Source organism: Cotesia typhae, unplaced genomic scaffold (assembly GCF_013202065.1).
Source record: "Cotesia typhae breed Kobodo isofemale line unplaced genomic scaffold, CoteBio_Ctyphae contig_4, whole genome shotgun sequence".
Classification (NCBI taxonomy): domain Eukaryota; kingdom Metazoa; phylum Arthropoda; class Insecta; order Hymenoptera; family Braconidae; genus Cotesia; species Cotesia typhae.
Genome location: NW_027423748.1, coordinates 8,414,264 through 8,440,110, shown reverse-complemented (window position 1 = coordinate 8,440,110; position 25,847 = coordinate 8,414,264). Strand labels below are relative to the sequence as shown.

The 25,847-nt window shown below is 30.3% G+C and overlaps 6 protein-coding genes across 14 annotated transcripts in view; 5 read left to right on the top strand and 1 right to left on the bottom strand.

The window, feature by feature from the left end:
* The window catches only part of LOC141527399 (uncharacterized), a 111,519-nt gene that overhangs the window by 83,770 nt on the left and 1,902 nt on the right, over nt 1–25,847 (bottom strand). Inside the window, exon 1 of one of the 7 annotated variants that reach the window (XM_074242863.1) lies at nt 21,086–21,262. The exons of 4 other annotated variants lie outside the window; for them this stretch is intronic. In XM_074242863.1, the coding sequence (XP_074098964.1) occupies nt 21,086–21,128 (43 nt within the window). In that variant the 5' untranslated portion in view covers nt 21,129–21,262. Of the gene's footprint in view, nt 1–21,085; nt 21,263–25,847 lie in introns of those variants that run through there. 2 more of the 7 variants (XM_074242867.1, XM_074242871.1) reach the window with 2 other exon arrangements.
* LOC141527345 (uncharacterized) lies at nt 258–4,408 on the top strand. The gene is made up of 14 exons (XM_074242765.1): nt 258–282; nt 358–488; nt 546–728; nt 812–1,025; nt 1,110–1,321; nt 1,410–1,746; nt 1,830–1,974; nt 2,576–2,640; nt 2,709–2,845; nt 2,921–3,100; nt 3,163–3,373; nt 3,449–3,660; nt 3,746–4,082; nt 4,169–4,408. Exons 1-14 carry the CDS (start codon nt 273–275, stop codon nt 4,312–4,314), a joined length of 2,520 nt encoding a protein of 839 aa, XP_074098866.1. The 5' UTR covers nt 258–272; the 3' UTR covers nt 4,315–4,408.
* On the top strand, nt 5,112–15,998 carry LOC141527344 (uncharacterized). Its single transcript, XM_074242764.1, has 15 exons — nt 5,112–5,266; nt 5,377–5,513; nt 5,643–5,825; nt 6,050–6,260; nt 6,337–6,548; nt 6,611–6,947; nt 7,295–7,441; nt 13,839–13,944; nt 14,010–14,094; nt 14,183–14,365; nt 14,430–14,640; nt 14,731–14,942; nt 15,023–15,226; nt 15,317–15,455; nt 15,844–15,998. The coding sequence occupies exons 1-15, from the start codon at nt 5,257–5,259 to the stop codon at nt 15,981–15,983; spliced, it is 2,517 nt and encodes an 838-aa protein (XP_074098865.1). The 5' UTR covers nt 5,112–5,256; the 3' UTR covers nt 15,984–15,998.
* LOC141527407 (serpin B4-like) lies at nt 8,912–11,853 on the top strand. 2 transcript variants are annotated; one of them, XM_074242881.1, is made up of 7 exons: nt 8,912–9,071; nt 9,752–9,876; nt 9,945–10,127; nt 10,211–10,421; nt 10,542–10,753; nt 10,844–11,180; nt 11,335–11,853. In XM_074242881.1, the coding sequence occupies exons 2-7, from the start codon at nt 9,796–9,798 to the stop codon at nt 11,481–11,483; spliced, it is 1,173 nt and encodes a 390-aa protein (XP_074098982.1). In that variant the 5' UTR covers nt 8,912–9,071; nt 9,752–9,795; the 3' UTR covers nt 11,484–11,853. The 2 variants fall into 2 exon arrangements, with proteins under 2 accessions (XP_074098982.1, XP_074098983.1); XM_074242882.1 differs by lacking the exon at nt 8,912–9,071 and adding an exon at nt 9,405–9,423.
* On the top strand, nt 12,002–13,809 carry LOC141527405 (serpin I2-like). The gene is made up of 7 exons (XM_074242879.1): nt 12,002–12,026; nt 12,157–12,281; nt 12,352–12,534; nt 12,608–12,818; nt 12,908–13,119; nt 13,184–13,517; nt 13,584–13,809. Exons 1-7 carry the CDS (start codon nt 12,017–12,019, stop codon nt 13,715–13,717), a joined length of 1,209 nt encoding a protein of 402 aa, XP_074098980.1. The 5' UTR covers nt 12,002–12,016; the 3' UTR covers nt 13,718–13,809.
* On the top strand, nt 16,675–19,802 carry LOC141527408 (iris-like). 2 transcript variants are annotated; one of them, XM_074242883.1, is made up of 7 exons: nt 16,675–16,841; nt 16,930–17,112; nt 17,177–17,387; nt 17,664–17,878; nt 17,977–18,174; nt 18,262–18,400; nt 19,073–19,802. In XM_074242883.1, exons 1-7 carry the CDS (start codon nt 16,767–16,769, stop codon nt 19,210–19,212), a joined length of 1,161 nt encoding a protein of 386 aa, XP_074098984.1. In that variant the 5' UTR covers nt 16,675–16,766; the 3' UTR covers nt 19,213–19,802. The 2 variants fall into 2 exon arrangements, with proteins under 2 accessions (XP_074098984.1, XP_074098985.1); XM_074242884.1 differs by lacking the exon at nt 19,073–19,802 and adding an exon at nt 18,525–18,918 and having other exon boundaries at nt 16,676–16,841.

The window sequence follows — 25,847 nt, the reverse complement described above, 5'->3', positions numbered from 1 at the left end:
TATGTTTGGGTAGCATTATGTTACTTTGGAAATTTATGATGAAAATAAATTTAATGCTACATTACTGTTTAATGTAAAAAATTTATCGACATTGAACTTATCGATTTGATAACACTTTGCCTTTTAAAGAAAAAAAAAAAAAAAATGAATAGACATTTAAAACAAAATATGACATTACGTAAATGGCACATTAAATAGCCGAGATCAAAACTAGAACTCAGACTTATAAACTGCAACTAATATCGACTAAGAGGTTAGATACTGCATCAATAATGAGATATCGTAAGTAACAGAACATAATTTCTATAATACAACATGTTTTTTTATTAACATTAATTAACGCTGTTTGTTCTTCAGAACTAACATGGCTTGGAGCTATTTTAGTAATTTCAAATTTTGCGACCATAATCGCTGATGGCCCGGAAAATAAGGATTCTCTAATGGCAGTTGCTAATGGAATGAACCAATTTGCTACTGAATTTTATCAAGTACGATTCTGCTATTCTTTATAATTTCGGTTATTAAACAAAAAATTTACTATTTAGAAATCATCGGAGAACAATCCGAATAATCTAATCTGTTCACCAATAAGTGCCGGCGTAGTTCTGGCAATGGCAACTTACGGCGCTCGAGGGAATACGGAGAAACAAATGCGAGCAAGTTTACGTATGCCTGAAGATAACGCCGTTGGTAAAAACGGTTTCCAATCGTTGCTTGACAGTCTACATGTGAGCTTGATTAATTTTTCTTCAAATATTCTCGAAAGAGTTTAAACAATTTCTTGATACAGAATAATTTTTCGTTATGCTAGGGTATCAATAGCGTTGATCTTAAATTGGCTCAAAAAATTTTTACGGCAATAGGTTTTGAAGTAAAACAAGACTTCAAAGATATTACTGAAAAAAACTTTTACTCAGTTGCAGAGAGTTTGGATTTTGATAACAAAGCAGAAGACGCTAGCCGGACAATTAATAATTGGTGCTCACAACAAACAAATGATCATATTAAGAACCTTCTCAGTGAAGGTAGTCTAGTAGAATTTATTTTGTTTATTATTTACTTATCTCATTATAATCGAGCTTAATTTCGAGCATTTTTAATTTTTATAGATGATGTTAAAGGAGCTTCAATAGTTTTGGTAAATGCCGTTTATTTCAAAGGCAATTGGGAAGAAAAATTTGAAAAATACCTTTCAGAACCGATACCGTTCCATATAGATGAAAAAACTACTAAAGATGCTGACATGATGTTCAAACGAAAGAACTTTAATTACGGAAAACTTTCTGATCTCGATGCTATTTTTGTTGAACTTCCGTACAAAGTAACTTATTACTCACAATTTATTCCTGTAAAAAGTATCTCATCTGAATTTATTTGTGTATGTGTTTCCATAAAAATTTGCATTTCAGAAAACTACCGAAAACGACGCAACAAGTATGTTCATAATTCTACCAAATCAAATTACTGGTTTAAAGAAAGCTGAAGAGTCATTGAATAAAGTTAACTTCAAAGAACTTCACGACAATCAACATTCAACCCTTTTGCAGTTATCACTGCCTAAATTCAAAGTAGAAAGCACGCTTCAACTACAACCGATACTCGAAAAAATGGGAATGACCGATATGTTTCAAAATTCAGCTGATTTTGGAGGAATAACGGAAGCTCCACCACTAACAATCAGTAAAGTTGTTCAGAAAGCTTTCATTGAAGTTAACGAAGAGGGAAGCGAAGCAGCTGCAGCTACTGGTAATTGAAATTACTGTTAATAATTTTTTTTTTATTGTTTGAAGACGCTAAAAGTTTGTAACTTGTAAAATTTGTGATTACAGGGATGGTTGGGATGGCGAGATCTGGAAATTTCCACGGTCCGAAACATATATCAGTTATTATTGACAGACCGTTTATTTTTACAATTGTCCATCCTGCAACAAATACTATTCTGTCCCAAGGACACATTACTGATCCAATGATATAATAAAATTTGTTTTTTTGATCTAATAAAACATTTTATAATTTGATTATTGTAATAAAAAAGACACAAATGAATGAAAAATATTGATAAGTATTTGCTTAAAAATAATCAAGTGTAATGTAAATATTATTTCCACAAATAAGCTAATTTATATGTAGAGCCTTATGTAATAGAGACTATCTCTTGACACTGACGCTAATGATACAAATAATAGTTGACACAAATACAGATACTGTATTTAAATCATTATGTTGATAACTTTATTGATCTTTCGTCTTTGAAGTATCATTATAAATTATATTAAATAGGAAAAATAAAAAATCTATTAAAAATTATTAATAAGTACCGACAAAAAGAAGAGGAAATTCGTAACACTAGCTTACTTGTTGATTTATTTTCGAGAGATTTATTATAAACTTTTATGATCTCGATATTTTGTCATCCGGTTGTTTTATTACTTGGTTATTTTGTTACATGGTAATAATTTCATTAAAACAGGAAATACATTAAAAATTAATAATAAGTACCAATAAAAAGAAGGGGAAATCCCTAATACTAACTCAGTCTTTATAAGCTAAGATAGCGGCTTCAGTAATTATTCAGCGGTTGTACTCCGATTTGTTTAGAACGCGGTGATTACGTTGCGATATTCACTGCGATGGCTTACTGTGAGTAACAAAATTTACTTCGAATAAGAATCTTAGAAAGTTATTTATTTAACGATAAATTATTCTAGATATTACTTGGATTGTTGGAGCCATTCTGATAGTTCACAATTTCGGGAATATTTTGACAGCTTCAGTTCCTGAAACCGAGGAAATTTCGAGACATGTATTCCAAGGAATAAGACAATTTTCTCAGGAATTCTATCATGTATGCACTAAAATAAATATTAATTTAATAAAAAAGTAAATTTGTTATTGATTCTAATGAAATGAAATTATTTAGAAAGTAAATGATGGATCAGATAATCTTATATGCTCACCAATGAGCGCGAACATGATTTTAGCAATGGCTGCGTACGGGGCTCGAGGAAATACGGCTAAGCAAATGCGAGCAGGTTTACACCTGTCCGAAGACGATTCAGCTGGTAGAAACAGCTATCGAAAATTAATGGATACTTTTGCTGTAAGTAATCTTGTGATAAATCTTGTGGTAATTATTACTCAAAGTATTATTTTCTCTTGTAGAACGTAAAAGCGATAGAGCTTAAATTAGCCAATAAAATATTTTTGGGAAAAGGTGTCGAATTGAAACCTGATTACAAAGATATGACTGAAAAAGATTTTGGATCGACTGCAGAGATTGTGGATTTCAGTAAAGGGGCTGAAGCTGCAGCAACTATCAACAATTGGTCTGCTGAAAAAACTAACAATCGTATCAAAGACGTCGTTAGTCCAGGTAACTATTAAAATGAATCGATGTAATAGATTGTCATGTCGGAAGCATGGCTAATATATTTTTGAACAATTTTAGACGACGTTAAAGATGCAAGTCTCGTATTGGTTAATGCATTGTACTTCAAAGGAGATTGGGTTTCACCTTTTAAATCTTATATGACTCGATCGAAGCCTTTCAATGTTGATAAAAAAACTACAAAAGAAGTCGACATGATGTTCCAACAAAAACGCTTCAATTATGGAACTCTTCCTGAACTTGACGCTATTTATGTGGAGCTTCCTTACATTGTATTTATTTTTACACGTTAAATTTTGATTTGCATTATGTTTAAAAATTTTTTGAATATAATTAACATCATTTGATTTTTTTCAGTCAAGTACAGACAGCGATTCAACTACTATGTTTATCATTCTTCCCAATACGGTAGGTGGCCTGCCGAAAGCTGAAGAATCAATTCCCAAACTGAACATCAAAGGGCTTTTCGAAAACCAACATGAAACGTTAGTGAATCTCTGGTTGCCTAAATTCAAAATAGAAAGTACCATCAATGTTAACGATGTTCTCGAGAAATTGGGAATGACTGACATGTTTACAAATGACGCTAATTTTACGGGAATTACCGAAAAACCAAAACTGAAGGTCAGCAAAGTAATCCAAAAGGCATTTATCGAAGTTAACGAGAAAGGAAGTGAAGCCGCGGCTGTTACTGGTAAAATATTTTCACTAATTTTTTGTAATTATTTATCGCAAATTGATCTGTTTTGTTGATATTTGAATTTTTTTTTTTTATTTTAGCCATGGTAGCAATGCCAATGTCAGCACCAATTTTTCCTACTCCACCAATTGATGTCAAAGTTGATCATCCTTTCGCATTTATACTCTACCACCATGAAACCGATACTATTTTATTCCAAGGACATGTAACATCACCGTCCAAATAATTAACATACTTGACCTGGAATTTTTGTGAAGATTTTTAAAAAATATCTACTTCGATTTTTTTGAATAAATATTTACAGACATAAAAATAAATAATTTTCGTTTTTAAATTAGATTTAAAGCAAATGAAGAGTAAATATAAAAAAAAATTTTTTACTGAGAAACGATCGTATATTATATCAAGTGTCGATCAAAATGAAATATTTGAGATAAAAAAAATGAAAAAATAACATTAATGTACGAAAGTCAATTGTATTATATAATTTAACAAGCAAAAGAGAAAAACACAGATGAATATTTTACAATAAAAATATTTTTTCCAAGAATTATTAATCCTTCCAATATGGCTGACTCGATAAGCAATCATTGCTATTTCCATCCATATGGCGACAATCAGCCTAAAGAAGGAGTAAAAATAAAATAATGTTTTTACCAAGAAACGTTCATACATTATGTTAATATTGATTGTCAGTAAATAAATTATTTGATAATGAAAAACGGGGAAAAACAATATCGATGTACAAGACAATAAATTACATAATGTAATTTGACAAACGAGACAGAAAAACCCAGATGACTAACTCAGTGTACATAGTGTATACAATGTTGTATCAGTATAAAAAAATTTTATGTTGAATAACCAACAATTACTCTATAAACAGTTGATAGTTAAGAGAAGCTCGTTGGAATCACTAGTAAGAAAATCATAACATAAACATAAGTTATCAGCGATAACTTACTCGCCTATGGCCTCTCAACATTAAAACTAATAAAAGATTTTTTCAAGTGCTTTTATATCCAGTTCAGAAATGTTTAAGTGAGAAAAGGGGGGAATTTCTTTGTAATCAGCCTTTAAATAACGACGACATTTTTATACGTTATCATTCACAACTCGTATTGCGGCCAACGTAGATCATCGAGTATTTTATACTTTTTAAACAAAAATGATTCACCGTAAGTACACTTTTATTTTTGCACATACACGTCAAATAACAAAAAATTAATGACAATCGATAAAAGCCGTGATAATGTGTATAATTGATAAATAAAATAATTTATTGTAGAAACGAAATGGCTGATAGGATCCGTTTTAATATTGACAATGTTAAACTGCGAAAATTCGTTGGCATCGCCGGAAAATGAAGAAAATTTAAGAGCAGTTTCCGGTGGAATGAACCAATTTTCGGCAGATTTTTACAAAGTGAGTATATTAATGTAATCTTTTATGGAATTTAGTTTGTAAAAATATTTGATTGCTACTTTTAGCAAAAAGTATTTTATTACGATTATTTCTTTAAATATTGATTTGATAATTGTTTAATTCACTCAGACGTCATCGGAAAGCACAAAAGATAATCTTATCTGCTCACCACTAAGTGCTGGTATTGTATTGTCTATGGCAGCGTACGGCGCTCGTGGAAACACGGAAAAACAAATGCGAACGAGTTTACGTATGCCTGAGAACGACGCTGTCGGTAAGAGCGGTATCCAGTCTCTTATTGATACCCTCAATGTAAGTATACTATTTTATTACTTTAGAAAAATTTTTTTCAGAATTTTAATGGACATAAATATACAATATAGAATTTTTTATACACCGACGTATTAAGAAATTAAAGAATTATTTTTTATGGAATAATTGAATTAAATTATTTAAATAATTTTATCTATTTATTTAAAATTAAGATTTCATTATATTTATAAAAAATACTTCTTAAAATTTTTTTGATATTATAGAGTGTGAAGAAAGTTCAGCTAAAACTAGCGCAAAAAATTTTCACAACTACGGGCTTCGAAATGAAACCTGATTTCAAAGCTATAACCGAAAACAACTTCCGATCAACTGCACAAAGTTTAGATTTTACTAAAGCTGTCGAGTCTTCACAAACGATAAATAAATGGTGCGAAGAACAAACGAACAGCAGGATTAAAGAGATCATCCAACCAGGTTAGCAACTTGTGGAAAATTGAATCCTTAAAAAATGAATTAGTAAATTTTATAAAAAATATTCAAACATTAACAGATGACTTGAATGGAGCTGCGATGGTTTTGCTAAACGCAGTTTATTTCAAAGGTAACTGGCTGTCAAAGTTTAAAGGCGAACAAACTTTACGACAGCCATTCCATGTCGATGAAAAAACCACGAAAGACGTTGATATGATGCATCAAAAACACGCGTTCAATTATGGAGAGCTGCCTGAACTTGATGCTATTTTTGTAGAACTTCCATACGAGGTACATTTCTATTGAGTGATTTCTTAATTAAGAGAATCCGCCTAATCCGTTTGATTTTATAGAAAGAAGACGAAAATGATGCAATCAGTATGTTTATAATTCTGCCTAACAATGTTAATGGTCTTTCAAAATCTGAAAATTCTTTGCACACCCTCAACTTCAAAAACATGCATGACAATCAAAGAATGACTGATATGCACTTGTACATGCCTAAATTCAAAATTGAGAGCACACTTCAGCTCCAGCCGATTTTGGAGAAGGTGGGAATGACTGATATGTTCTCAGACAGCGCTGATTTCACGGGTATAACAGATTCTCCGCCCTTAAAAGTGAGCAAAGTAATTCAAAAGGCATTCATTGAAGTAAATGAAGAAGGAAGTGAAGCTTCAGCAGTTACAGGTGATTATTCTATTATATTATTGAAGTATCTGGCTCGACTGGTGTCAGCAAAAGTATCTTTTATTCTAGCGGGGGTGATATCGTTTAGATCGTCTAAAATTCCACACCCTACACCGATAACAGTGATGATTGACAGACCCTTTATCTATACGATTGTCCATTCTGCAGCGAATGCTGTTTTGTTCCAAGGACATATTTCCGAGCCGGTTTTCTAATTTTGTTTGATATAAATTAGATTATAAAAAATAGATATATTTTAAACTGATTTTACGACAATAAAGAGTATTGATTGGAAAGAATCAAATTTTTGATCCTTTAATTTGGAAATTAAAAATACTTTTTTTCAGCTATTGTTGCAGTTCCCATGTCTGCCTTGATAGATTACCCAGAACCGATTGCTGTTGAAATTAATCGACCTTTTATATACGTTATTCATCACAGTGGTACTAATTCTGTTCTGTTCCAAGGTCATGTTACTTTGCCTACCATGGATTAAAGAACATTGTTGCAAAATATTTTTGTAATTAGAAATATGTTTCCAATAAAAACTTTGAAAAATATTATTTTAATCTGGTTTCTAATTTTGATTATTTCCTTAAAAAAATTTTAGAACATGTAAAATAATTTTTATTTATTTTTTTTTAAACAAAAATTGTATATAATGCTGGTCCTACGAACTGAGTTCAAGCACAACAGTTCAAGTTGTGAATTTTGACGACCCTACAATAGTTAATTAGACAATTAATTATTAGTGCTTCGAAAAAAATCAAAGATTTTTATCAAAATTTGACAAGCGGGTAGATAGATATAGAACAGACTAATATAGTAGCACGATTCTGCAGTAATATTATTGGAGCCAGTGAGCAGTCACCCGAACTTGATGAATAAAAAAACGTACGCAGGCGCACAAAAAATTTCCTAGTGCATGGATTCCGATACAATCATAGTAAAGTGTTCACCACTCCTACAATTGTATCAGTTGCGTAGTAAGTAGCCAGTAAAAATTTCTAGAATTTATTTGTCAACAAAACTGTGAAAATTGTGAGTTATTAAGGCTGATAATTTTTAAATAAATTGATTTATTTGTAACACTAACATGGGATATGAATGTTCGTCCGATGGCACGGAACACAGGACTATGCATAGACTATATCCTTACTGAGGCTTCACACTTACATACACGAAACAGACATAGTGTAGGCTTATTCACGTGCCACTGAACGAATATTCACACCCCGCTTCTATTTAAACTTTCAATACATTACTATTAATATTTTTCTAATATAAAATTTATGGTGATTGAATTGAAGTTAATTAGCCTCGAAATATATCGATTATCGAGTAATATGGCCACTTATTTCTTATTGGTTGAAATTAAGCCGCGAGCGCAATTTAAATGTCTAGTCTAATACAATTTTTAAAGTATTACTGTCAATATTGTAAGTGTCAAATATTAAATAAAAAATCTCATTTGATTTACATCATAAATTTACTTGTACGACATCGCTTTGGAGAAAAAAAGAGAGAGAAAATTTTTAATGTTTTTATCCATCATTGTTTAAATTTAAAGAATTTTTATTTTATTGTAAAAATCTCTAAAAACTGGTTTGTCGAATTCTACATTACAACATTTTTGCCTTCAGAATGTTAGACACACATTATTTTAATCCTTAATTAAAAAACAAACGGAAAATACAATACCCGATTGGTATTATCGTTTTCTGTGTTGTTGGCCTCCATAGACAGTAGAATAAAGCAGGAATTCTAATAATTGTAGAAATATCTACGATATAAAAATGTCAATACGCACTGCAAATTCATACTATCAACATACATACATAAACTATAGCATGACTTAGCGCTATTATATCTAACACTAATACTAACACGAACATCTATTGAGTTAGCGCATGGACCGTATTGCCCCACCATCAATTCAAAGCGAATCTCTCAGTAGCTCCACAATAGTTGTTACTTACTCTTCGTGCAGTGAGACAGTTGCAGACAAAGTCACTTTTCTTTGACACTTTGTCGAAAATAAGACTAATAATAATAAATACAAGTGATCATAATTGATACTAACTAACAGTTATTGAGTTAATACATTTGTTCATTAAAATACTAGTGAGTACACACGTTATTTATATTATTGATTACCTAAGTGAATTACCTTCAATTCAAGACTTGTTATTTTATCATTCACGATAAATACTAACTTCATATCGTTAATTGAACGATTATGGATACGTGCAAATTTTTTATTAAAATTTATTTAATTTTTTGTATAAGTTTATGTAAAACATATTTTACTTAAAAACAGTTTAAAGTCCGATTAGTTTTATCAGACTTTTTTAAATTTTGGTTATTAAAAATGTTTAGGCTATGTTTCTTATAACTTTTTTGTTAATTAAAGATATTTATGAATTTAAAAAAAAAAAAAAAAGTGATTTAGAAAAATTTAGACTGCAAATAAGCGGTGAGTAGTTTTGATAGTAAAATTGACGTCTACATTTATTTAATTGAGAAAGACTACAAATTTTAATTAATTTATCATTCAATGAGCATTAGTTAATTGTAAAATTTTTGGGTTTAAAAAATTATTTTCTCATTTGTCGAAAAGATATTAATAATTGATAACATTAAGATAGCGTTTAATCAACAAACAAACAGACATACGCAAATAAATTTGATTGTATGGTTGTAAAATTATTTTTTACGGGAGTCAAATCTAAATTTACTTAATGTCAAAAATAAAATTATTTCAATCAATAACAATAAAAATTATCTTTCATTGACTAAATCAGCTCTGGGAATCTTTTAATAAAAAAAGCAAACGCATCCCGAAAAAATGACCGAAGATCGCCCGGAAATAAAAAACATGCATGCAGTTTTAAGCGGAATAGGAAAATTTTCAACGGATTTTCACAAGGTAAGTAGAAAAAAAATTTTTTATCTATAATACATACTAATGATTATGATTTTTAATCGTATATTCAGACGATATCGGGTTATAATAAAGATAATATAATTTATTCGCCTCTAAGTATCGGAATCATGTTATCTATGGCAGCTTATGGGGCAAACGAAACAACAGAACAACAGTTGATATCTGGTCTACATCTGCCTGACGATAAAGAAGCTAACAAAAACGGATTTCAGAAGCTTGTTGATACTTTCAACGTAAGATTACATTCAATTTTATAGCTTTGAGGTTTATCATACTATACGATCTATTGCATGCCAAACTTTTGTCTTGTATGTAGAAAATGGAAAAAGTAAGACTTAACTTGAGTCAAAAAGTTTTCGTCTCAGAAAGTTATGAAGTTAAACACGACTTCAAGCATACCACCAAGAACGTCTTTGGGTCATCGACTAGACACGTGAATTTTAAGCACTCATCAGAGGCGGTTAAAGCGATCAATAAGTGGTGTGCCAAAAAAACTAACGACGCTATCACTAGGATAATCGATTCTCGTAGGTTATCGTTGATAAATTTGATATTTATAAACAGATTTGTTAAATTTAAGTTTACCTAAACGTTTTATATGTGGGTATAGTAATAATGTCTTCTATAATTATTTTTGATTCATACAGATGACATCAATGACGCAATAATGATTTTGGCAAGTGTCGCTTATTTTACTGGTCCATGGTTATTAAAATTCGATTCTGAAAATACCCGACCTAGGCTGTTCAATATTGATGAAAAAACCACAAAGCATGTCGACGTAATGTACCAGCTTAATTCCTTCAATTATGGAACATTGCCAGATTTGGATGCCATATATATTGAACTTCCTTACGAGGTAAGAAATAAATAAAAAAAAAATTTTTAAACTCCAGATAAAATCCTTATTTCCGAAGGATTAAATGATAATAATTTAAAAAATTAACAGAAACTTCACAGAGAAGACGCTACAAGTATGTTTGTAATTTTACCAAATCAAATTGAAGGTCTCAGTAAAGTTGAAGAAAATCTAGATCAGATAAACTTTGCGTCGTTGGTAGACCATCACTTAAAGACTGAAATATATTTGCACATGCCAAAGTTCAAAGTTGAAAGTAACCTGAACCTTGAACCGTTTCTTGAAAAAATAGAAATGAGTAATATGTTTCGTGATGACGCTAATTTCTCGGGCATTTCCGAGCGTCAGCCACTTAAGATCAGTAAAATAATCCAAAAGGCTTTGATAGAAGTTCATGAACATGGTACTGAGGCGGCAACTACTACTGGTAATTATTTTTTTTTGTCTGGAAATAAATTTGTCTAGATTGCATTACTTCTGCTTCTATTTCATTCTACTCTCATACATATTTGTTATAAACTGGACTTTGAATCGCTTAACAATATAATTTATCATACATTATTATTTTACTTATTTTTCAGATAATAATGTGCTTTTTGAATCATCAAGGAGTTGGCACACGATACCAATCACCGTTGATGTAAATCGTCCTTTTGTTTTTGTTATTTATCACAACGCTACAAATAGTATTTTACTTCAAGGACACGTTAAGTCGCCAATGAAGGACTGAGTGATAATTTTTATTATTGTTTCAATTATTACGATTATGAATCATAAATTGGGTTGATGAAACACTAATTTAGAATGCAAATGACTAATTAGAATAATTTAAATTTAAATAGTGGGAACGGTAACTTGGTTCTTTAAATCAAGTTGAAACTTAATACATGTTAAAATTGAAAATGATTTTATTGTAATTTGCATACCACAGCATTAAAATTAATAAAGAATGACTTATTTCATTGTCAAAAATATGTATACATTCGTTATGTAATTTTAAGATTTATCTTTTATTTAATCAATCGTCACGTCAATGTCTTATTAAAAAATAAATATGTACAGATTAATATCTTCAATAAAATTCTAATTTAATAATACAATCTGTGTTTTATTTTTAATTAATGGTGTAGAAAGTATTATAATGTTATTTGGGTTTTAATTAACAGTTCAAGATCATTTACGTTACGGTGAATTTATCCGAGATCATTTTGGTATTTAAAAAGCTTCCGCTGTCATCATGTCATCTGTATCCTCGCCAACATCATGAACTTCAGTAAGTAAAAAATATTTTTAATTTCCATGTAAATAAATTTTGATTTAATATTTAAAAAATTTTGAAACTTGAATAGGACAAAGTTAATCTCAAAATCTTTCGAAGTTACTGAAAAAATTAATTTTCTTAGAAATATGGTTTATTTTTGGAGCAATTTTGGCTTGCACGTCAGCAAAAGCTGTTTCGAGACGAAAAAAAAATGGTCTTTATCAAACAACTAAAGGAATGAACCAATTCGCGGTAGAATTATACAAGGTAGAAACATTATTAACCCGTCTAACTAAAAAAACAATTATTTTTACACCCATTTAATTTGTAACTTTAGAAAACGGCTAAATTACACAAGGATAACTTGATAAGTTCACCCTTGAGTACAGGCATTGCATTATCAATGGTAGCTTATGGCGCCCGGGGTGCCACGGAATATGAAATGAAGTCTAATTTACATTTGCCAGTAGACGATAAGCTTGGGCAAAAGGGTTTCCTGTCACTTATCACGACATTGCATGTAAGAACTAGCAACTAACTAACGATAAGGATTAGTTACAGCTGGCGCTTAATGAAAAATTTTTGTTAAACAGAAAATAAAAAAGGTTAATTTCAAGTTAGTGCAAGGATTGTTTATCGACTATCACTTGAAAGTCAAGGGAGAATTTAGTAATATGACCAAAAACGTCTTTAAGTCGCCTACAAGAAGACTCAAGTTTGAAGACCCCGAGAATACAGCTCAGTTTATTAATGACTGGTGCAAAGGACGCACCAGAAACCTGATCAAAGATATCGTTCAACCTGGTACTCTATCATCAGTCATGTTTTTACTGTACTGTACATTTATTAGAGTTTTTAACTTAAAATTTTCATTATGATTCCCCAAAAAATAGAAGACATCAAAGAAGGCTTTTCAGTCCTCGTAAGCGGAGTCTATTTCAAAGGATCTTGGAAGTCGCCGTTCAAAACCGAACACACCAGTCTGCAACCATTTTTCGTTAATTCAGAAGCTTACAAGTACGTTCCAATGATGTATCAAAAAAGTAGGCTTCGTTATGGATTTCTCGCTGAAGGAGAAGCTGTTTACGCCGAACTTCCTTATGATGTATGAAAAATTTTACTATTTTTACAATGCTCAAGTAATTAAAAAACTAATAATTGTGAAACAGACTAGAGGTTCCCGCCATTCTTTGATTATGTTTGTGATTCTACCGATAAAAGAAGACGGTCTGGAAAAAATCGAGCAAACTCTAGGGTATATAGACTACAGAAAACTTCATCTCGAAGGTCATGAGGACAACATAGAGCTCTACATGTCTAAATTTAAAATCGAGAGCACAATTGACTTTCAACCAATTTTGGATAAGATGGGAATGCGGAGAATGTTTCGTGATCGCGCCGATTTCAGCGGAATCACTAAAAAACCTATGAAAATCACTAAAGCGGTGCAGAAAGCTATCATTGAAGTTGACGAAGCTGGAAGCGAAACCACAGCTTCTACTGGTGAGTAAAAATGAGTAAATTGTTGAAAGTTATTGAAGAACTAATCGTAAGTGAATTTCATTAAAGGACTGGCGAGAAAAATAACATCTGGAATAAATTCTTCACGCATAGTCCTCAACAGGCCGTTTATCGTCAAGATTGTCCATATTCCAACGAATACAATACTTTTTCAAGGACACGTCGTTGATCCATCAAAGTAGACCAATAAAAATACGATATCAATAACGATTTATTTACATTCAATTGTACATTTTGTAATTATAATAATGTAAATGCTAGAAAAATAAATATTTTGTACAATGAAATGAGCAATGATGATAGTTGATTTATGCTTTGAGGGTAAACAAGACGCAAGTGTAGTCAATAAAAATCTAAAAACAACACATGCGTGCAGCCCACGTGACATTACGTCATCCCTATTGCAGATGTAAGCATCCACTTGCTTCCTGTATGAACACGCCAATTCGCGGTTAATTTTTGCATTTTAAACAGACAAGTTTGCAAGATGTCTGAAGAGAATAAAGCTCTGCATATCGTAGCCTCTGGTATCAATCAGTTGTCGACCAATTTTTACAAAGTATTTGCCTAATTTTAAAAATAATAATTTATAATTGCAACGACAAATAAACAATATTGGTAATAATAATTTTTAATATTGAATTTAGGCACTGGCAGGAGATGAAAGTTCAAACTTTATCTGCTCGCCGATTAGTGTGTCGATGGTGTTATCGATGGTCACCTATGGGGCTCGCGAAAACACGGAGAAAGAACTGAGAAACGCCTTGAGATTTTCCGAAGACGATCAAGTTAACAAGAACGGCTTTCAATTGCTCGTTGACTCTCTGAACGTAAGTTTTTTTAATGATGTTTGTTGGCTATCTCTGCAAGTACTTGACTGAGCTGTTTTGACAGGCTGTCGAGAAAGTGGAGCTTTGTTTGGCCAACAAAATTTACTTCAATGTAGGATTTAACGTGAAGACAGAATTTAAAGAGCTGACGGAAAAAACATTCCGATCTGTGTCGGAAGTTATCGATTTTGGAAAATCTGCAGAAGCCGCTGGGACTATTAATGCTTGGTGTGGAGAAAAGACTAATAATTTTATAAAAGACGTTGTTAAACCAGGCAAGTTATTCTTATCAATTTATTAATAGATCTTGTTAAAGAGCCTTCAATAATAGTCTTATGCAATGGAAAATGAATTAATTTTCTTAGCTGATTTATGCGACTCGCAAATCGTTCTGATAAATGCGGTGTACTTTAAAGGCAAATGGAAGTGGAAATTTAATCCTAAGTATACAGAACCCGAGCCGTTTCATATTGATGAGAATACTGTTAAGGACGTGCCGATGATGCGGAAAAAAGCCAGATATAACTACAACGAGCTGCCTGATCTTGACACTAAAATTATCGAGCTTCTTTATAAAGTATTTATTCATTGTTTCGAGAAACAATTTCAATCAGTATACTATTTTTCATTGTTATTGATATTTATACTTGTCGATAGAGCGGTGATGGAAACCATCCTGTCACGATGTTTATTATCTTACCCAATGAGGTCAATAGTGCTAATAAAATCGAGGTCAATTTACATGATGTTAACTTCAAGGATTTACATGAAAATTCTGGAGAGCATATGAAAGAATGCGAATTACAACTTCCTAGGTTCAAAGTCGAGAGCACGTTGAATTTAAAAAATATTTTGACGAAAGTAAATAATTTTTTTTTTTTAATTAATAATTCAATTTTGAAGAAAACATTTTTTTTAACTGTGTTTTTTTTTTTTTTATATTTTCATTAGTTGGGTTTGAAAGAAATTTTTGAACCGTCTGCAAACTTTAGTGGAATTTCCGAATCGTCGCAATTGAGCGTCAGTAAAGTGATACAAAAAACTATTTTAGAAGTTAACGAAATAGGAAGTGTAGCCGCTTCAGCAACGGGTAAAATTTTTGCTTTCTCCAAAAATAGCTGCTAGTCGCTTTAAGCTATTCAATTTTTTATTTTTGACCTATTTAGTATCACATTATTTTATCATTAAAACTAATTAAATTTTTTTTCTTTCTAGTTATAATATTTATAATTAATCGTATTGAAATTTGACTAACTAAATTTTAAAATAGCTCAAAAATTAAAAACTAGATGGGCTTACGAAAAATTTAATGAACAAATATTTCTCTGCAATAATTGAAATTATTCAATTTGAAATTTAAATGATTACTCATAGCTAAATTGTAGATTTAAATATTATCAAGCCATTGTTATTTAAATGTAAATTCATCAAGTTAAATATTTAATCAAATTTATAAAAATCTTTTATTTTTCGAGCAGCATTGTTAATGCCAAAGAAAGCATCCTTCATGGAACCCACACCGTTCATCGTAAACAGACCATTTGTGTGTGTAATAGTCGCCACAGAAACTGGGGCACCACTTTTCAATGCCCGTATCATCGATCCGACTGCTGGATAAATTAAGACTGACAATAAATAATTCACGGCTTAATTTCAATCTAACATAAGCATTTAAACTATTTCTGAATAATTACACAACATTGCGCGCGAGTCATTGACCTCTGTATTGACTAACCTTCAGACGACGAAGACTCATTCATAAAAAAAATAAATAAAGTATTTAACTAAAACCCTATGGAGTAATTCAGCTTTAAAAGAACACGATAATTATATTGATGATTCAACGCGGAAATCCTTAAATTTCATTAGTCATGAGATAAAAATAACCATTGTAATTACTTAGAGTGTTGTTGAATATGTAACTTATAATTTTCAGTAAATAATAGAAATAATATATAAAATGTTTAATAAAAAACAAAAAAAAATTAAATAACCCGCTTAAGTTAGCAGCAGATAAAATAAATAAATGACTGAGCTAAATTAAGAGAAATATTATGAAAATTTCCTACGAACTTATTTATTCAATATACCTTTAAAATTAATTTAACGATAATACCAAGATTAAAATTAAAAGATTGCACGGTATCTCGAAGATTAATATTTTAGCAAAAAGTCGAGTGAGCATAACCGGGAATACAAATAAACATAACAATCACGTGACTTTGCGTCATCGCGCAATAGTCTAGTAGCAGGCGTTGTCTTCGCTATACTAACGAAAAGGCGCCAGTTCGTCGCATTTACTCGCAGGGAGACCTTCTATTCAATCGATCGCGGGTCTACGCTTAACTAGCATACCACAGTTTACGTTGAGCATTTATTCACGAAAAAAAATCTATTCGCGATGACTACACCTGTGAACGAAGCTTTACACACCGTAGCAACAAGTCTGGATAAATTTTCTACCAATTTTTACCAGGTATGTACCTAATTTAAAATATAATAACAGATAATTGTGATTACAAATAAACAACATTGGAAATAATAATTTGTAATATTAAATTTAGGCACTGGGAGGAGATGAAAGTTCAAACTTCATCTGCTCGCCGGTCAGTGTGTCGATGGTGTTATCGATGGTCACCTATGGGGCTCGCGGAAACACGGAGAAAGAACTGAGAAATGCCTTGAGATTGTCCGAAGACGATCAAGTTAACAAGAATGGCTTTCAATCGCTTGTTGACTCTCTGAATGTAAGTTTTTTTTAATGATGTTTGTTGGCTACCTCTGCAAGTACTTGACTGAGTTTCTTGACAGGCTGTCAAAAAAGTGGAGCTCCGTTTGGCCAACAAAATTTACTTCAATGTGGGATTTAATGTGAAGACAGAATTTAAAGAGCTGACGGAAAAAACATTCCGATCTGTGTCGGAAGTTATCGATTTTGGAAAATCTACAGAAGCCGCTGGGACTATTAATGCTTGGTGTGAAGAGAAGACTAATAATCGCATCAAAGATGTCATAAAATCAGGCAAGTACTTCTGTACAATTATTATTTATAAATCACACAATTGGAGCTCACAAGTAGATTACATCAGCGGATGTGATCAGAAGCGAAATACGCGATAATTTTTTACTTGTATTGAACTAAAAATGAACAGGTAATTCTGCTACGGGTATTGTCTTTCCGATAACGCTGCTGATTGAAAGATATGACTCGTTACTTCAGAATAAATATACTGTTGTATGTGATAAATCTTGATAATTTAATTTATTACTTTATATAATATAATAAAATACGTTCCAGATGACCTGGATGGAGATACGAGGCTCGTTTTGATCAACGCGGTCTATTTCAAAGGAAATTGGAAACAAAAGTTCGATCCTGAGCTAACGGAACCCATGCCGTTCCATGTCGACGAAAATACTACCAAACAAGTTCCGATGATGTTCAGGAAAGGATACTATAATTTCGGCCATATTCCGGAGTTTGAAGCTACTTATGTTGAACTTCCTTACGAGGTATCTATTTTTTATTCTGAATCTTTAATGTTTATATTTTTGATTGTCTACATTGGTAGACTTTTAGCTAACTTAATTTTTGACTCACTGTTTTTCAGAGCACTGATTCCAGCGATTCAATCAGTATGTTCATTATCTTGCCGACTGAAATGAATGGACTGAAGGTATGTGAGAGACATTTGCATGAAATAAACTTCAAAGATCTTCACAGGGATAGCGCTCGCATAGAAGTTGAGCTAAGGCTTCCAAAATTTAAAATCGAAAGTGAATTCCAGCTTAAAGACACTCTTGTTAAGGTAAGCTGTGCTCGTTAGCCGCAGGAGTAAGATAATAATTTTTTAAATGGCTCCTAATGTCCAAATTATTTAAATTGATTATTTTAGATGGGAGTGAAGGACATTTTTGAAAATTCAGCTGATTTTGGAAATATCACCGATTCTGAACGATTAAAAGTCAGTAAAGTTATTCAGAAAGGATTTATTGAAGTTAATGAAGAAGGCAGTGAAGCTGCAGCAGTAACTGGTAAGTTTCACTTTCTTGAATGTATTTTTTTTTTCCTATGTGTTATAAAATTTTTGAATGATTGTTTTTATCATCATTGAATCATTTTCTCGTAAATAATCGTGTATTGTTGTTTTTGTTGGAGCTATGTTAATGATGAAATGCAGTTTACCGATGACAGTTAATTTCACCGTGGATAGACCATTTATCTGTGCTATTGTGGCCACTCAAACTGGAGCACAACTTTTCAACGTCCGTGTCGTCGATCCTATTCAAGCTTAATTCATTTATCGTCACGGCTTTTCATTTTCATTTTATTTCAGTCACTGAATGAAAACTTTACTATTATTTTAGCTTTGTTTTAATCTAACGAAACTTCACTGTTTGTAATAAATAATTTTTGTAAATAACTATTAACTATTTATGGAAAAAAATGATTTTCAATATCAATTAACTTTACTTGTTATTTATTTTTAATTGTAAATGAATTGTATTTTGACAAGAAGCTATTACTGCAAAATAAAAAATAATAAAATAAATCTCTGTAATTATTATGAAATCAGATAAAAAGATAAATTAGCCATCGCGAATCAGACTGTGAATAATTATAACGTAAATATTGAATATGTAAGTTAATGAAATAATTTATTACATGAAAAATAATGAGTTTTTGATTTGAATTTTATGTTGCAGCTATGATGGCGGTTACTTACAGTATGATACTATCGACACCATCAATTACAGTCGACAAACCTTTTATCTGCGCAATAGTGGCAACTGATACGGGATTTCAACTTTTCAATGCACGCATTAATGACCCGACGTTAATTTAAATTTTATAATGTCATGTTGTAATTAAGACTAATAATAACTGGCTAATAGTGAGTCTAATTTAAAAAAAAAAAAAAAAAAAAAAGCTATGTAATAAATATAGGGTATGCATAGGTTACGTTCTTATGCTATGGTTCTCTCACGTTCTATTCCACCTACTCAAGACTGCTGTTTGACTTGAATCTAATTAAAATTATAATACACCTTTATGTATATGTCGTACATAGTGTATAACCGATACCGTGGATACACAGCTATTTTTATTATTTTAAAATCGAGGAACACCAGATCGATGACGGTGCATCTTGCGCACCAAGAATTATCGGCATGAAAGTTTACGTGTGTTTAATAACGGAGCTTAGAGACGCTTTCAAGATAGTCGAGGCCTAGCAAGTGCGACTGTATCACGACTATCTTCTGGTATTGTTTCCCAGTGAATTAATAGTAATTAAACTTATTTGTAATATTGTTTCTAGTTTTTTGTTAATCATTTTTTTTACTCGAGCACACTAAGAGACAAATTTATTTGCTGATAGGAAAAATTAACTTGTGTTTAATAAAACGCTTATTTAGCTTCTTTCTTTGATTATTATTTAATTTAGTATAGATGGAAATGTTATTTAAATCCTGGTCAAAGTTTTATTTAAATAAAATCGCTGTTTATTGATATTCAATACATGTGTTGTTTGTATGCTCCACAGATTCAATTATGAATTTAATTTGATACGTTAATTAATTTAATTTAATATAAATTTCATTCATTTAATAAATAAAATTCACATTAATACACTGCAATGTTCAACAATACAAAGTAAGAATTTTTACTAAAATCCAAAGACGTTTTTATTCGTGATGAATAAATTTGTCTCTAAGCACACCAGCGAGCGAATCTCTGATTCATTTATTAATCGCTCTAATTTTTAAATAAACAATTTCATTACTTATTCAGATATTAAAATGTCTTTGACTCACCCACTCGATGCGATTTTTAAAATTCACCGGCAATATTAAGAAAAACAAAAATATCCAGCTTTAATGACAAACACTTACCTGAAACAGAAAGAAATAAATAAATTATTATCTATCTTAAATTTTAAAACAATAATTCTTCAAGTAAATATTTCAAGTTTTGAGATAAGGTATTACTTAACTCTCTAATAAAATTATTTAAACTCAAAATTAAATAAAATGGCCTGATTATTGTCTGTATTACTACCTAAAGCTTACAAATTTTAATACTATCTTAGTACTCCGATTTCAAATGTTTAACTTAAAGGTAGTAATTAATCTATGCCGAAATAACAATCACACCTGATAATAAATTAATCCGGTAATTAAGCGTATATAGCAATCTATTATCACACTCTAGCTCGTGCTGATGCGATTAAATGACCAAACATTACAAGACAGCACACATAATAACACACCAACACGATAGTAATCTATCTCATAAAGTTGAGCCTAATGACCTAGCCAGAACCTTAGACTTGATGACCTTCCGAAGCAATTTGTTGAAATAAAAATTATCTACACCATGTTAATAACCTGACACTTTTTATTTTCAGTCACCATGTGGTTACTTGGTAATTCGACGAATTAAATTTTAATTAACTTCTTATCTAAATTAATATTTGTTATAATTAAGAATTATTTAAAATAATTTTCAAAACAATTGTCATAGTCACGAATTATTTTTTTTAATAAGAATATAAGGTGACATTTAAAAGGTTTATTATTTTTTTTAATGAGTTAAGTATTTAAAAGAAACTATTGTTATTTTTCACAGCTCATGTTATTTCATTCAAACTTCGTTGGATGTAATAAAAAGGGTTTAATTTTTTTGTAAAAAAGGAAAAAAAAAAAAATTAATTATACCTAGCTCACACTGATCGTAGCCAGAAATCATGACGACAACCATGATGAACAAGTAAAAATCTGGACACTTTTTATAAATCCAAATTGGCAATCACACGCGATAAAAGTTTATTAATCAAAATAAAACGATAAAAATAAAAGATATAAAACTTTAGAATTTTAATTGTTACAGTTAATTACGTAGTATGTAGTGTGCAGTGCGATCGCATGAAACCTAGTGAGAAGTGAGCGGATAAGAATGAATCAACCCCCTACCAGTAGAGCTAACTTTCCGATAACAATCACCCCCACTAAAAAACCCCGAGTTAAATGAGGTGTAATATATGTACCTGCTGTATTTATTTATTATCTATTATCTATTATTTTTAAAAAAATTTCTTATCACTTGGTTTATCTGGTCGCGATTTAACTGTCTAGTATTTTTAAAGTAGACATAAAAATTTAGTATACATTGTACATTGTCTGGATTAATATACTTCGCTTATATTTTATATTTAACTTCTATTCATTGTGTTGTATTGTGATGTGTTGAAAGTTTACGTGACGTGACATGATGACATGTAAAAAATGAGCGTACCGGTGATTGCATTTAAAAGGATGAAATGGTTAAAATTATAATTAAAATAAAAAACTCTCTTCTCATTACTATAAATATAGTAAAAATAATAAAAATAAAAAATAGTAAATCTCTGAGTAAGTAAAGAGTGGAAAGTGCAGTTAGTCACGTTTAACAAATGTACTAATGACGCACGCGCCAATTTGAGTTGATTCAACACATGTATTAAGAATATAAGATACAAGAACTACCAGCTAGAATTGTCTCTCTGTGTCACGCCGTTATAATCAAACTTTAACTCAAACGCTATTACTACGTCAACAGTATATCTAGCTATGTATCTGTATCTAATATGTATTTTTATATTTTTACAGTATGCCTACTTAATAATTCTATACTACTATACTACTTCTTGTACTGAAAGCGACATACAACGTTACTGCATTAAACTCGGACTACACTAGTTTACTTATATTAATATAACCATATTTATTATTCCGAGCCGACTATCTTTTTAAGTTGATCGTAATGTGTAATGCAAGGCCTTACTTACTTTATACACTAAACTAGAATTAAATTATATCAAAGCATATATGAGAAAGTAGGGTTTCTTTACAAGATAGCAATTATAAAAAAAAATTGGAGTTTAAAAAAAAATAAACAATTAAATTTAAGAGTAGAAAATATTTTTAAGAATATTTAATTGATTTTATTGTAAAAAAAAAAGCATGAAATTTTTGTTTATATTAAAAGTATATTTTTTTTACAATAAAATTAATTTTTTTTTAATTACTCTTCTTCTTTTTTTTTAGTTGAAAATTATTTTCTACTTTTAAATTTGTTTTTCTATGTAAAACTAATCAATTTTTTATCATCATAATCCTAATAAGGACACTAGAAGAAAATAATTAAATTATTTTGTCATCGGTCCTAGATACGTGTAAAAATTTTCAAGTTAATCAGACGTTTCAAAGGCGGTAAAAATGACGTTGAAAGATTCCGTTACATAAATACATACATACAGGTCAAGCTAATGAAATCAACATAAAAAAACGAATCATCAGTAAGTTTGACCCTTTAACACCCAATACATTACATTATTTATTTATAGAAAAATAAATTCTTCTTGATTTAGAAATTTTACTTGATTCAAAAATTTTTCGTCTTGATTCAAGACAATTACTCTCTTCATAATTATTTTCTTGGTTCAAGAATTTGTCTCTCGAATCAAGTTAATTTTTTTTTTCAGTTTAGTAACAGGTTTTTTTATCTAAGTTATTTTATCTGAGAAATTTTTGACATAAAATTCAAAACCGAACGGCGTAAATAAAATATTCAAAGCAGTAAAACTTCAAATTTCCTGACTGAGCCCTTAATTGTGTCGATAAAAACTTAATAATAAATTTCCAAAAAATAAGAAAAAAAAAAAAACTTTCTAAATTGGAAACAATCTTAAACATATGCAGGTGAAATTGTCAATTGCGGTCAATAACACCTGCGTGAGGCCCACGCTGGTAGCGTTCAGTTGCATTCCACCTGCGTCCTTCTGACCAATATATCCTATCCTATATTACAATATACCTACTGCAGTAATATTAATACACACTGTCCTATTCTATGCAATTCATACACGAACACACCCTTCATACTCACGTTACAATTTACATGAACACGCCGCGCCCTTTTATTTATTTTATTTTCCATCTCTATCTTTATCTTACATCCCATAGATCCGAGATATATCTTTATAAATATATAAATAAATAATAAGCATAGACAATATGACTTTTATTTATTCTATAAGCAGCCATAGCCTTTCTCCAATCTTCCATCATTAGATTCTCGGTTTAAAAAACGCCTACGAGACGTCTTTTCTTATTCTTGTCCTAAAGAAAAGAGGTGGAAGCGAAAAAAATCAATAACTATCTTCTTACCGTGTTTTACTCGTTACTTATTTATTTTTTTTTTCTGCAAGACTTAAATTGCCGGTTAGATTTTCTGTTTGCTATTTAGAGGAGCGCAGATCGAGCTTGCGGTTATCCTCCGTTACGCGAAATAAACGCACGTGATGTGGTGCATGTACGTCTTATTATTATTTGGTTGTATTGCCGCGGTTGACGGAAATTACGGAAATATTAATATAACTTGAGTAAAAACGTTTTGTGAAATAAATATTACAGGAAATAAGAGAGAATTATTTTATGTGAAATAATTAAATTTTAAAAATATTTTTATATGTTTATGAATGTTAAAACGGAGCATCAAGAAATTAGAAATATTAATTTGTTAATAAACAGTCTAATAATTAACTCACTTGTTAACTATTAAAAACTTTCACGGTAATTAGTTGTGCTTTATTAAATTTCTTTTTATCAATTTAATCTTGGGTACTTTCGACGCGCATGCTAACAGGCTCACTTAATTGTCAACAACAGAGTAATCTAATAAAATTTAAGATTTTTATTGTTTATAATTTACAGCGAAATGCGTTTTAATATTAGGTTAATTTTGATGTTGATATAAATTAGGAGAATAGTGTCGTGAAACTTTCCCAAGATTTACCGGAAACACCAAACCCAGCAACCGTAACCTTATATATGTATACTAATAAACTATACTTCTATGGTCACAGACTGGTGATTACGCCCTTTTATGCTACACACTCCTTAAATTTTCTTCTGATTATGATTGATTGTTTTTTAACTTGGCTTTAAACTTTTGTTGAATTTTATTTTTTATTTAAATTAGCTTCAAGCTACGTCTTTGAGCAACGTAATGTCTTGTTATATTAAATGTTAAATCATGATGAGACCAGTCAAGTTTTTTTGGATAAATATCAAGTCAATGATTGTATGAAACATATGGACAATTGCGTAAGAAAAAGTTTTAAATACTTTGGAATTTTTTTTTTTTTTAATAATTATTTTTGTAATGAAATTATAGAAAATTTATTTAATTTTTTATTATGATTTTTTTAGTGAAATTATTAAACTGTTGAGATTTTTAAAGATATAAGCTCACTCCGGCATTATACTCATCAAGACCTTTCATTTGGGTACCCACATCAATTTTTCATATATTTTATATACTTATATATTTCACAAATACCATAAATATAAAATATATAAAAAATGCCATGTGGGTACTCAAATGAAAGCTCCTGATGAGAGTAACATTGGGATGAGCTTATATCTTTAAAAACGTCAATATGTAAGAAAGTACAGTGCAATTTAACAAGTCATTATTTAATAAAGCAAAATTTTGATCATTTATAGTTCACAAATCAGGGCAATCACATAGTGATTGCAAGATTGCTAGTATTTTAATTGTTGATCTAAAAAATTTCCTCTGAAAAATTTATTATATAAAAATGACTAAAAATATCAACTCCAAAAGCCTGACCTTACATCATCAATCTAAATAAATACATTTTGAAATAAGTAAAATCTCTCTCAAAAAAAAATAAAATCCAGGCAATAAATCAAATTAGAATAGTACTGAGTAAAGTATATCTATGCAGTAAATTATTTGCATGAATCACGCGAGGGCGCACTCTTGCAAACAGAATTAATTACCAGAAATTAAAATACAAATATATGCCGAAAGAAAAACAAACTCCGCAGAGTTTTTAAAAGTAACTCATATACTGATGAATGGTGGCCGAGCTAAGTACGACCGTGAGCTAATGTTAGTTTCATTTTGAAATAATTACAAACAATCGCACTAACAATCCCAGTCCAGTAGTTAGTAATAAGTTCACATGTGTACTACACAATAAACCAACAGCAGAACTGCGAATTATTAATATAAATATAATTTTTTTTAGTTTGCATTGTCATCGTTCTCGTACTCTCATACTAGAAATAAACAAACTAAAAAATATAAATGTGTCATGATACGATAAATTGATTCTAAGACTCGACAATTGCTCGAATCAATTGTCAAATTTAATTTATTAAAAAATAAATACGACTAAACATCGTCAATAAATTTACTATTCATTTATGGTAACATTTTTTGATTTATAAAAAGAATTTTAATTTTTTTATAATGTTCATTGTAATTACAATTGCTTATGATTTTTTTATTGACACTTCAATTTAGTTGAAAATTAATAATTTTGTTTAAAAATAATTTTTTTTTAATTAACTTGTAGAATTTTATTTTTTTAAAATGTATTTTAATATTTATTTAGTTGAAGTAATA